At 35.1% G+C, this 13,579-nt stretch overlaps 1 protein-coding gene and 1 pseudogene across 1 annotated transcript; both read left to right on the top strand.

Annotated features, from left to right (window-relative positions):
• Positions 1-2,533: 2,533 nt before the first annotated feature.
• On the top strand, positions 2,534-8,320 carry LOC105133762 (auxin response factor 2-like; annotated as a pseudogene).
• Positions 8,321-10,243: 1,923 nt separating this feature from the next.
• LOC105133761 (pentatricopeptide repeat-containing protein At5g13270, chloroplastic-like) lies at positions 10,244-13,155 on the top strand. The gene has a single exon (XM_011037864.1). It carries the CDS (start codon positions 10,355-10,357, stop codon positions 12,758-12,760), a length of 2,406 nt encoding a protein of 801 aa, XP_011036166.1. The 5' UTR covers positions 10,244-10,354; the 3' UTR covers positions 12,761-13,155.
• The last annotated feature ends 424 nt before the right edge of the window (positions 13,156-13,579 follow it).

Genomic DNA, 13,579 nt, shown 5'->3' with positions numbered 1-13,579 from the left:
TTTAGTTAATGAGTTATTGATACTTCAAGTGCAAAATGATGATATAAAACCATGATAAAAATGCACTTTTAAGTACTAATCAATTAGCATAAGTTCCACCATACTGCTTCAATATTATTGAGATACATTGTCTAAATCAAGTAATGCGATAGTTTGGACTATCTCAACATATACCAAATTATATTGATATTGCATAGGAGCTGCATAATATCAGTCGCTAGGGTAAGTGCAGGGGAAATTGATTAGTAATTCATGTATCTTACTTGATCTTTAGGATGCTAGGATAAATCCTATTTTTGAGGAGTGATAACCTATAATTGATATAAATACCTACATAACATGGTATTTGCCTATTACACGATGTTTCGTTACACTAACCTGATCGCATTTCCCAAGATGTCTATGCAAACTAAAGCACTATACCCTCCAATATCTAAGATAGAATCAATTGATATGCAATATAGTTTTATGTTTATTAAATGTTAGAATAATTTTATTGTAGATGTTGACTACTAATTGGTTTTTAATATTTCTATATAGATTGATTATTTAGTATGAGAACCTTGGAAAACAGCATCTGCTATATATGAAGTGAAGGTGTTAATGAGATGATACATGTTATGACCACCACCATGCTCATTTTATGTCATAGAGGAATTTGCTCACTTTATGTCATAGAGGAATTCAAGAGGTTGGGGAGGTTGGGTGTCTTGAAACAAAATTAGTGGAAGATAAGATTGTTTATCATGGGAGTGTTGGGCATGTTGGCTTGTCCACAAACATCCCAAGTCTATTTATGAGTGACCTAGGTCCATCCATAAGTTGAGATGATATCGGTTCTCTTCAAACCTATGTGAATATTACAAATCGACCTTGAGTTGGATGAGTTGAGGAGATTATTATATATAATTACATATTATTATATGTTATGATAATTATGAATAGATACATGATTAGTTTATTTTAATAAAATATTATATTGTTTTAATTGTTAGTATACATTTGTTATTTCTAATTAAATATGTTATGTGTTGCTTTATATGAATTGTGTTTTGATGGTGGATAATTCATTATATTTTATTATACAGATTGTTGTTCTTTTTTGTAAGGAGTTGATGATAAAATAAATTACTTTTAGATATTTCTATTAAAGGAATTGTAAATACTATTTATGAAACATAAGTCGTAGTAGTATTTATGATAATTAAGTCACATATATCACATGTTACTCTTTTAAGTATGCTAGATTTTTAATTATTTTTTTAATTAATAATATTTTATATATTTTTTTAAATATGCTAATTATCAGAGCACTCAGGAAATACCAAGTGGTATCGATCACTGACTTTATTAAAGAATTCCTTCCACTCTCTCATGTTTGTGACGTAAAGAAACCTCTTGTTATAGCATGAAAAAGAAAGGTTATATTTGTGATGTATTACATAAATGCATGGACCATAACTCTAAGTAACATGATAATTTTTCAAACTAACATAGTTGGAGAGCTATTCCTACATGTTGGTGAAAAAAATTAAGAGTTTATTTAATATATTTTTATATAAAAAGAAGGTTTTGATTGGAGTTGTATTAATTAATTATTATTAAATATATTAATATATAATTAATATTTCTAAATGATTTTTTTTGTGTGAGTGCTATATTTATATTATTAAAAAATCATATTACCAATTTGATTTTTTTAAATAACTCTCTCTTTAGAAATGCTCTCAGAAAAAAAACACATGTGATTTTTTAAAAAATAGCACATGTGATTTTTTTTTTTGGAAAAATATCACATGCAAAAAAACACATGTGATTTTTTAAAAAACAGCACATATGATTTTTTTTTTGGAAAAATATCATATGTCATTGGTTGAAAACCCACACTTTCTAGCTGCAATTTATTTATTTATTTTTATTTTTATTTTTTTGGATTCTTAATTTTTTTTATTCTTTGATGTTGCAAAATTACTAGTTTTAAAAGAAAAAATTGAAAAAAAAAAGAATTTAGAAAAACAAAAACAAACCGTACTTTCATGTGGTTTTTGATGCCGGTGCTACTTTTAAAATCTTTTCCACACGTGTTATTTGACTCTTTTTAAAAAAAAAAACGTGTTAATAACAGAACATTGGTTGCTTGCATCTGCAAGCCCTGGAAGTTGACGATCATGATCATCCAATACGAGCGACTTGCTCTTGCATTTTCCACATTTGCACCATCTCTACCACCACAAGTAATGTCTTTCTCATCTCCTAATTTACTGACAAGTGTCCTTTCATTTTACAGCAATGTAATTTACAACCTTTGATTTTTCCTGGTGAACCACATCTGTCCACGGCTGTTATTTTCATCATTGACTGGTGATTCACTACACGGTGACATTAGCATTATCCCTCATTTAAATCTGATCATCTGCCTGTTAATAACGAGACAAAAAAATCTCTTCCCAAAATCAGAACAGCTTTCCGTTTCCAAGGACAAACGCTGTCCCTATGTCAACCAATCAAATATGGCCACCAAAACGTAATACACAGCCCCGTTTACGAAAACTGTGGCTTCCCCAGTGATTAAAAGAAAATGTCTCCGTTTGCCGGTTAAGCAGAGGACAAAACAGTGAAGAAGGGCACAGTAACCGGAGGTACCGGTAGCCTAGAAACGGACAATAATTCCACTAGCTTTGAAATAATTGCAGAATCTGACTTCGCTGCAGGCACATTGGGTAAGAAATTTCAATTTTTTTTTTAAAAAATAAAATAAAAATGTAGTGCCATTTTTGAGGCGAGAGAGAGGGAGAGGGAGAGGGAGACAGAAACAGTGTAGGAGTGGTAATGGCAGCGACTATTGCTGAGACGGTTGCTGAAGAGAGAGAAAGTGAAGCAGAGAAGCAAAGAAAGGACAGTCTCATTATTAGATCAGATTATTTCTACTATTTTTCTTCTCCGTATGAAGCCAAACAGATCTTTGAAGTCGTTGCTCTACTCTTGTTATTGCTTCAAGAGAAGCAGAAGATCATTTCGATTGCTGACGTTTCACTTTCTGTTGAAAATCGTTCCCTGTAATAATTATTTATTCAACCAGTTTCTAGTTCATAAACAGTCGTTTAATCGAGTACTCTATTAGTTTTGGATTATAATAATGATTAACGGAAGTTATTCTGTGGATAATAAACGTAATGGAATTGCGAGAGGGAGTTCGAGTTTTCCGTTGGCCTGTGAAGGTACCTATGATGATTTTCAATGATTTCCTTACGTTTTCTTTTGATTTTGTTAGGTTTTAGAGAATCATCATGATTACGTTATGTGATTTTTATTTTGGCATGAGTAGGATCAGAGGATGCGCTGTACAAGGAACTGTGGCACGCATGTGCAGGTCCGTTAGTGTCAGTGCCTCTCCAAGGAGAGCTTGTTTACTACTTTCCTCAAGGTCATATTGAACAGGTTCGCTTTCATCTGCTTCCTTCTTCTGTCATTTCACTCTCTCATCCTTGTTTGCCATTTTTTTTTTTCGAATTTGAAATTTGTGTGATATACTAATCCAGGTTGAAGCATCGACGAATCAGGTTGCTGATGATCTGCAAATGCCGGCTTATAATCTTCCTCCTAAAATCCTCTGTCGTGTGGTTAATGTTCAATTGAAGGTAATTAATACTGAATTAAAGGTTTGCTCTGTCGTGTAATCTGTAGAATCAAGGGTTCATTGAGTTGGATTCTATGCTCATGTTTTTTTAATTCCAGGCTGAGCTGGATACAGATGAAGTGTTTGCTCAAGTCATTCTGCTTCCTGTAGCTGAAGTATGATTTATTCTTATGTAATTCAGATTTTTTTATATATAATTTTTTTAAATGCTCATTTTGAGGAACACCTCAAAACTAAAAATAATTAAATGACGGTAAAATCATGGAAACTTGCCAGCAAGATGTGGACTTGGTGGAGAAGGAGGATTTGCCACCTCCGTCTACACGTCCTCGGGTGCATTCCTTTTGTAAGATGCTTACAGCATCAGATACGAGCACACATGGTGGATTTTCAGTGTTGAGACGGCATGCTGATGAATGTCTACCTCCTTTGGTCTGGTTTTTTTCCTTCTCCATTATCTGATGTTCTATTTCCTTTATGTTCATGTTATTAATGGCTTCATTTTTTCTCTAACAGGACATGTCCCTACAACCTCCAGCACAGGAGCTCGTAGCCAAAGATTTGCATGGAAATGAGTGGCGTTTCCGCCACATATTTCGAGGTAATTGTTATCAGGTTGGAATGGATTCTCTGAGCGTATTCTGTGCTTATGCAGATCATGTAATATAACCTGTTTCTCTAGTTATGCAACCTTTGTTGTGCATGTTGAAGTATCTTTGCTTTATGTTCATGTTTGTGAGTACCACCATCAGTTTAAGGATTGATTTTTCCCTTTTGTGCAAGTTTTCAAAATCTTGGATTGGTGATTGGATGTCCAAGTAGCTAACAGCTAACAGTTTGGCCTTGCTCTGCTCCACTAAAATTCATCAATTGTCCATTCTTCTTTATGTTTCATGAATGAGCCTCTCACTTTGATCTTGCATCAAGTTATCCAGAAGAGTGTCTCAGTTTTATAGCTTGTAGATCCTGATTTATTGGATAAGATAATATCTATTTTTTGGTAATATACATGCTTATTTACATGCTATAGTTGCCAATTTGAAAGTGTTGTGATCTGACATAGTTGTGTTGTAATGTGTTATTGTGAATTCCAAATTGCAGGTCAACCACGAAGGCACCTTCTTCAAAGTGGTTGGAGTCTCTTTGTCAGTGCCAAAAAGCTTGTGGCGGGAGATGCTTTTATTTTTCTTAGGTTTGCATCTTCATTTTTAGTCTCTTTGAAGATTGCTACCTGTAGCTTGCTTCGTGTATTTTTTGCACCTCATTGCAACCCAGAATTAATCTTGGCACTTTTTTGAAACTATGTAGTAGGTTTACCTGTCAGAGCTGATTCTATGGTGAATCAACAAAACATGATTGACTTCTGGATTTTTATTTTCAGGGGCGAAACTGAAGAGCTTCGTGTAGGGGTAAGACGTGCTCTGAGTCAGCCAAGCAATGTCCCATCTTCTGTAATGTCTAGTCACAGCATGCATATTGGCATCCTTGCAACTGTGTGGCATGCTGTTTCAACAGGATCTATGTTCACTGTTTATTATAAACCAAGGTTTGTGGTTTGTTCTGTAGACACTGCGAGATTGTTACATATTTTGAAACTGAGTGATTGCTCTGGATGATATGCATGGTTTGTAGTATGCATTTCACTCATCCCTTGTCTATGGTTTTCTGACTCCGTATTGTATTTTTGTGTGTTTGATGTCTTTCAGGACTAGTCCTGCCGAGTTTATTATTCCAATTGATAAATATAAGGAGTCTGTCAAGATCAACTATGCTATAGGGATGAGGTTCAAAATGAAATTCGAAGCTGAAGAGGCCCCAGAACAAAGGTATGTTTTTCCTTCAAACATCCCATTTTTTAATTGATTTGAACTTGGACATAACCAGAAAAGAGGAAAGGTGAAAAGATGTCTAGTTTTTGAAGGGGGTGGGGGCTGTGTTAATATATGTCTCATCATCTGTGGCCAGGTTCTCTGGCACTGTAATAGGAGTAGAAGAGGCAGATCCAAAGAAGTGGCATCGCTAAAAGTGGAGATGCCTCAAGGTGGTGGCATATCTAGAACTTACTGGAATGTGGATTTTTTTCCTTTTGCTTTACATCTGCTAAAACCTCCTCACACTTGCTTTAGGTTCGCTGGGATGAAACTTATCCTGTTCACCGTCCAGACAGGGTTTCTCCTTGGAAAATAGAACCTGCTTTGGCTCCTTCTCTGGATCCCGTTCCAGGGTGCCAATCAAAAAGACACCGTTCAAACATGGCAACATCATCTGCAGATTCCTCTGCTCCTACAAAGAAAGGTATAAATAGCAAACTACAAGTCTGTACACTTCATTTGTCATTGTGCAGTTTCCAATATGCTCTGGTTATGCTAATGTCAACTAGATAATGAGCCTTCAAGACACCTGCAACATCAAGAAATCTTGACCTTGAGAAACACACATGCTGGGAAGAATTATTCAGACAGTAAGCACAATCCTGCACAGGCTCTATTTCAAGGTAAGGATCAGACTGCTTTTGATAATAGAAACTTTGGACCAGATGACAAGATTCCTCAAGCAATGCATGGAGCAAAACTCATGAGCCTAACAGCAGGACCTGGAACCCTGCATGAATCCTATGAATCAACTCGCCCCTTCTTTGAGCTGAACTCTGATGATGTTGATCGACCCAGTAAACTTAATGAAACAGGCATGTTCAACTGCCATTCAGCTCCCTTGTTGTATTTAGGCCACCCATTTAACATGATGGCATCTAGGATGGAAGTTCATGTGGCAAAAGATAAAGACATACAACAGCAGCGTGGAAGCTGGTTTTCACCTTTGCCATATGCTGATAATTCTTCTCATCCTTTGGGATCTAAACCACAACATCTTCCTTTTCAACAATATAACAAGGGAACATCTAAAGATGGTAATTGCAAACTTTTTGGCTTCTCCCTTTTTGGGAATCCTATGGCTGCAGAACCAGCCATTATACACAGGCACTCTACAGAGAAAGAGCAAATCAATGTTGCATCAGACCACCTGCAATTTTTGGGGTCTGAAGGATTTTTGGAGCAAGCAAAGCATCCAAAGCATGTTAGACCTGATGAACAAGGGAACATTTTTCAAGCTTCTGCTCTTCATTCTAAAGATGTCCAGGGCATGCCCGAGGGTGATTCAACCACAAGATGTGTAAAGGTTGTTAACTATTTGAATGTGGTGATCGACTAAGATTCCTTTTATTGAGATTTTATTTCTTTTCTTTTTTATTTTGGATATGAACTTGCAATTTGTATATGTGGCCTTCACTGGTTTAGGTTTACAAGCAGGGGACCGCTGTGGGAAGGTCTCTGGACCTGGCAAAGTTTAATGGTTATAATGAATTGACAGCAGAACTGGATCAGATTTTTGAATTTCATGGTGAATTAGTTGCCCCTAACAAAGAGTGGTTGATTGTTTTTACTGATGATGAGGGTGATTTGATGCTTGTAGGAGATGATCCCTGGCAGTAAGAACTCAAACTTGGGTCCTTTTTTTAACACGAATTGATCAGCAAATCACTTCTTTACATGTTCATCCTACAATCATATTCTGTAGCCTACAAGATTTTTGGAACTTGAATCAAGTTGCTGTTTTTGTATGATGTAGGGAATTCTGTAGTATGGTGCGCAGGATCTTCGTCTTCACTAGAGAGGAGATAAACAGGATGGAGCCACGATCCCTGAATCTAGAAGCTGGGGGAAATTCACGAAGTGCAGACCAATTGGTTGATTTGGTGGAGGATGGAACTTCAAAGCATCTTCCAGCTGCGAGTCCCTAGGAGTTTTCTGGCTTGTGCTCCACGACTGGCAGTAAGGTTAAGAGATTCATCTACTTGGACGCCCAGGCCATAGTTTGAGGAACATCAGAAAGCTAGGTGCAGGGAATGTCGTTTTTATTTTTGAAGGCTAATCAGTGACTAAAATCTTGTTGAGCCATTCAAGCCAAAATAATTTTTATTTTCTTATAGGTTTAACCTGTTAATTCCGTTTGCATCTTTTTCACCAAATGAGTTTTCCACTTTTTTTCAATCTATTTATTTCCTTTCACTCTGTTCAGGTCAGAAGGCTGAAAAGGTGGCCCAAACGAAGTTTTTGCATTGTGGCCATGATGGCAATGTCGAGGCAGGTGTGATGTCCTCTTCTAAGCCTTTTTCATCGTATGCACAGCGTGGCTTGTTTGGTAGATAAGAGTTTTTGTCATACAGCATATGTAACCTTCTAATGTTTATTTTTTACTTACTCTTGGGAGGATTGGAAAAATAGCATCAGTTGTTTTTATTAGCTTAGAATGCTTAGACACACGGGCAGACCATGGACCACTTTCCAGTTCCACACGACTCTTGCCTCTGTTATATATGCCCGTGAAAAGAAAATTGCTAGAGAGAGCTCGTCTGCTACTCGCAAAATCTTTGATTGTACACGTATCATGGTAAGTAGCCCCGTCACTTTTTTTAGCCACCTTATATACTCTCTATTTGCTTATCATTTATGCCCATCTCTTACCTACTACTGGCTAGATTCGTTGCTTCATGCAGCAAGGGTTGTGCTTTATATATATATATATATCCAGAATTTCTGTAACTTAGAAGCGCAAAAAAGACCGTGTGTCCAAGCCTTCTAAGCTAATAAAAAAATAAATAAAAAATCCAAGCTCGGTGTTGTCGAACCAGTGTTCAAATTGATTTCTCAGATAAAAAAAACAAATTACATGATTTGAGATTGCATATGATGGTTTGATTAAAAAAAAAAATACAAATCCAAGCTCGGTGTTTTCGAACCAGTGTTCTAATTGATTTCTCGGATAAAAAAACTAATTGCATGGTTTGAGATCGCATATGATGGTTTGTTGCAAAGATTGTTCAAAGGCCTTCACACAACTTTCAGCTTCACTATCAGTTACTATCAAAGAGATCAATCTTCAACTGACAATACAAAGAAAATATTTTTTACAAGCAGAGTTCGACGCATAAATGCTGAACAAAATGTTCAGTTGAAAGACCTTAGATGCCCAATGTGTGATCATCTGCATATCGACTGCATTTGTTCTAGGAACAAGAAAAACATGCCTTAAGAAGCAAATAACATGACGTGTCCACGAAAAAAAGAAGATTTATTATGCAAAAGGACTTGAACCATATAATCCTAGCGACTCATAAAAGCAACATTTGGAATCTCTCTTTGTATAAAAGAACACCGTTTAGTATCAAGGGCAAGGGTTAAAACTCTCCATCTTTATATATATAAAATATTATCCAATCTAGAACTTGGGGTCAGTCCTTGTAAAGTAATCATTGTGTAATATTTTATTGGTTTATTGGATCTTATTTAAGAGAACAGCTAAACACTGTGGTGGCATTATTGAAATCTTAAACTGGGCTGGTAAAATTATTTATTCTAGCCTGGCTCATTGTTTTATCTAATATATGAATATAAGAATTTAATCAATTTTTCCACAACTTTTTCATGGTTACATAAACAAATTTTTCAGCTTGAAAGTCACATAATTTAAATAAAAAGAAATTATGTTTACTTCTGATTTATTGCGGGTAATTAAAATTGTTAAGGGGGAAATCAATCAACTTTTAATTCCTAAAATCCTTTTTGAAAAAGGGTGAAGAAGAGTGTTTTGTGGTTGGTTAATACTATATTGTTTTGACAGAATTTGATGCTTTTATTCACCTTATTTTCTATCATTGTTTTCTAATTTTAAATCTTTATTTTTCCTCTTAAAATATATCCTAATCATGAGCTTGAGTTCAATCATTATAGAGGAATTATTGAATAATATTTCTTTAGTTCGTTAGACCACAGAAAAAAAAGTAATGATGTTAAAATCTTGAGAAATTTATTAAAAACATCTTATTATACTAAGTGAGGAGTAATAAAGTTTTAAAAATAAATTATTAATCCAAGAACACTTGACCATTTTATAAATTGTTTTAATAAATAAATACAAATAAAGTTTTAAAAATAAATTATTAATCCTTAATAACAAGAACACTTGATCATTTTATAAATTATTTTAATAAATAAATACTAATTTTATTCTTATTTAATTTTATATATTGATGATGTGGAGAGATGGAGTATGAGTTTGGTAAGAATTTTTATATTTCAATTGAACAGAAATAAAATCATAATTTTATATAATTTTACCGAGTCAAAATAATTTTAATTTAATTTTAACAGTTTTTGAGTTTTTACATTGATTCAATACTTTAAACATATATTAATTCATAAAATTAAATAATTTTATAAGTTAACTCATAGTTTTAATAGCATTGCATTGGATATAGTGATAAGAGATTTCACTTTTGAAAACCTTATTTAAAAAAATAAAAATAAATATGACATATAAAAAATAAAAATAAAAATAACATATAAGTATCAAGCTATAATAATATACGTTTATTATTATAATAGTGTTTTTTTTTAAAGGTTTTTTATTAACATACCAAAAACAATCTAAAAAGCATTATAAAATAGTAATTTTAAAAAAAATAAATATTTTTTTCAAAACAAAAAGTGATTACAAAATTCAGCGTTTAAAAAGAAAATCAGCGCGTGAGCAACTTTGTTGTTCATTGCATTGTTATTGCACTTGCGCAGCGACAAGCCATAGCCGAACCTGTTTTACTCCGTCTAACACATCTTCTGCAGAGGAAGAGAAGGGGAAGAGGATGTGTTGTTTGCTTGCATGCAAACACAACCTGCCTGGCTGTTAGCACTGAACAAGAGTTGTTCGCATAATTATATTGTAAAAAAATTCGAAATTCCTGCAAATTCCCTGTATTCAATGAATGCCCACTACTGTTTTGCTGTGTCATCTCTCAATCCATCGCCAGTAATAATAGCTCATGACAAGATTCCACAATCCATAAAAGCTGCAGCAAATTTTTCTCAAATACCTTCATGGGTCTCATTAAAATCAACTCCTTCTTCACTCCAAACCCAAGAAAATATTAACAAAGCCCAAATTGAGAGTATCCACTTGATTTCTCTATCTAAACAAGGGAAGCTCAAGGAAGCTCGTGAATTTCTCAAACAAATGGAGGAAGCTGGTATTTCTGTTAGCCCTCGTTCTTATAAATGCTTGTTTGAAGCGTGTGGAAAGATTAAATCTTTATTGGATGGGAGATTGTTTCATGAACAAATGCAAAGAACAGTGAAAAAACCACCTGAGTTTCTTGAGAATTCAGTGTTGAAGATGTATTGTGAGTGTGGAAGTTTAGCTGATGCTCGTAAGGTGTTTGATGAAATGCGTGGAAGGAATTTGGTTTCTTGGAATACAATTATATCAGCTTATGCAGAAAATGGTGTTTTTGATAAAGGTTTTTGCATGTTTTCGAATATGCTTGAATTGGAAACTAAACCGAATGCGTCCACTTATATTGGATTCCTACGGTCCTTGTTAAATCCTTCCGGTTTAAAGATTGGTAAACAGATACATTCTCATGCCATAAGAAGTGGGTTAGGCAGTACTGCTTCAGTTAACACAGCAATCAGCAATATGTACGTGAAATGTGGTTGGTTAGAGGGAGCCGAGCTTTTTTTTGAGAAAATGAGTGAAAAGAATGCAGTAGCTTGGACTGGAATAATGGTGGGGTACACTCAAGCTGAGAGGCAAATGGATGCTTTGGCTTTGTTTGCCAAGATGGTCAATGAAGGTGTTGAATTGGATGAGTATGTATTCTCAATTGTTCTCAAAGCATGTGCTGGTTTAGAGGAGTTGAATTTTGGGAGGCAAATTCATGGTCATATTGTTAAACTTGGGTTGGAATTTGAAGTTTCTGTGGGAACTCCGCTTGTGGACTTTTATGTTAAATGTTCAAATTTGGAATCTGCGACTAAAGCATTTGAATGGATCGGTGAACCAAATGATGTTTCTTGGAGTGCTTTGATAACAGGTTATTGCCAAATGGGTGAATTTGAGGAAGCTCTCAAAACTTTTGAATCATTGAGGACCAGAAGTGTGGATATAAATTCATTCACATATACAAGCATTTTCCAAGCATGCTCCGCACTTGCAGATTTCAACAGTGGTGCCCAAGCTCATGCAGATGCAATAAAAAGCAGTCTGGTTGCATATCAACATGGAGAGAGTGCAATGATTACCATGTATTCAAGATGTGGCAGATTAGATTATGCCACTCGAGTCTTTGAATCAATAGATGACCCTGATGCAGTGGCTTGGACTGCTATAATTGCTGGTTATGCTTATCAGGGTAATGCTCCTGAAGCTCTAAAGCTTTTCAGAAGGATGCAGGATTGTGGTGTGAGACCAAATGCAGTTACATTTATTGCAGTTTTAACTGCTTGTAGTCATTCGGGTTTGGTCATAGAGGGCAGGCAGTACTTGGAGTCGATGAGTAGCAATTATGGGGTTGCCCCAACTATTGATCATTACGACTGTATGGTTGATATATATTCCCGAGCTGGTTTTCTGCAGGAAGCACTTGAACTAATAAGGAGTATGCCATTTTCACCAGATGCAATGAGTTGGAAGTGTTTGCTGGGTGGGTGCTGGACCTATAGGAATCTTGAGATTGGGGAACTTGCAGCTGAAAACCTCTTTCAGCTGGACCCAGAGGATACTGCAGGTTATATTCTCATGTTTAATCTGTATGCTTCATTTGGGAAATGGAAAGAAGCAGCTAATGTTAGAAAGATGATGGGAGAAAGAAATTTGAGGAAGGAGCTTAGCTGCAGCTGGATTACCGTCAAGGGTAAAGTGCACCGGTTTACAGTAGGTGATAAGCACCACCCTCAGACCGAAGAGATCTATTCAAAGTTGGAAGCATTGAATGATTCTGTTATAAAAGAAGAAACTGGCCTTTTAACAGAAGAAGATGTATCAAATACTTTGCCAGAGAGGAAAGAACAGCTTCTTGTCCATAGTGAGAGACTTGCATTGGCATTTGGGCTCATATCCACACCAAGTAGTGCTCCTGTTGTTGTTTTCAAGAACCTCAGGGCTTGCAAGGACTGCCATGATTTTGGCAAACAGGTATCCTTGATCACTGGACGTGAAATCGTTGTTAGAGATTCTTTCAGATTCCATCACTTTAAGTTAGGGGAATGCTCTTGCAATGACTATTGGTGACCCTACACAGCATTGCATCATAACAAATTCAATGGTCTGATAAATCAAGCCTGACTGGTAACAGTTCCTAACAATAGCCCCGAGGACAATATGGATCATGGAAACTGAATATCTGACAGTATAATGTCATGGCGAGTTTGTAAGTGGGACAGAGTTGTATTCTCTCTACTGTTGACATAGATGCACGCGTGACATGTTTGACAAGATCTTTTACCACGTGAATATTGGAGTATTAAAAAAAACAGCGGTCAGAGTTTTTTTTTTTTTTTGCAAATTAGCATCATTAAAAAGAGAAATAACAACGTTTGAGCATTTACGCCACTGTAATTAGCGCAACTAATACAAATCTAATAAGTGGCGCTACTTTTAATAACACAATCTATTAATTTTTTATAGTGTCTCTTGTAATTTTATCACAGCTTAATAAAACTTAAAAAAAATAACTCATGATATGAAATTTAAGATTTAATGGCACAGTAGAGAAGCTGGTGTGGCATAAAAAAAAAAAGTCATTGAAGGCACATGTGAGTTTTGTTTTTGATATTCTTGGTATTCATAAAAAGATCTTGACAGGATGGTTTTAATGCACAGTAGAGAAGCTGGTGTGGCATAAAAAGAAAAAAGTCATTGAAGGCACATGTGGGTTTTGTTTTTGATATTCTCGGTATTCATAAAAATATCTTGACGGGATGGTTTTAATTAAATTTTTAAAAATTATTAAATAATGTTATGATTAGTTAAAAAATTTAAGTTTAATTTAGGATCAATTATGATTTTATTTGGTGGTTTTTAATATATAATTAGAATTGTCTCATAAAA

The sequence above is a fragment of the Populus euphratica genome, unplaced genomic scaffold (genome assembly GCF_000495115.2).
Source record: "Populus euphratica unplaced genomic scaffold, PopEup_1.0 scaffold37.1, whole genome shotgun sequence".
Classification (NCBI taxonomy): Eukaryota; Viridiplantae; Streptophyta; class Magnoliopsida; order Malpighiales; family Salicaceae; genus Populus; species Populus euphratica.
This window is presented reverse-complemented; position numbering and strand designations above follow the sequence as displayed.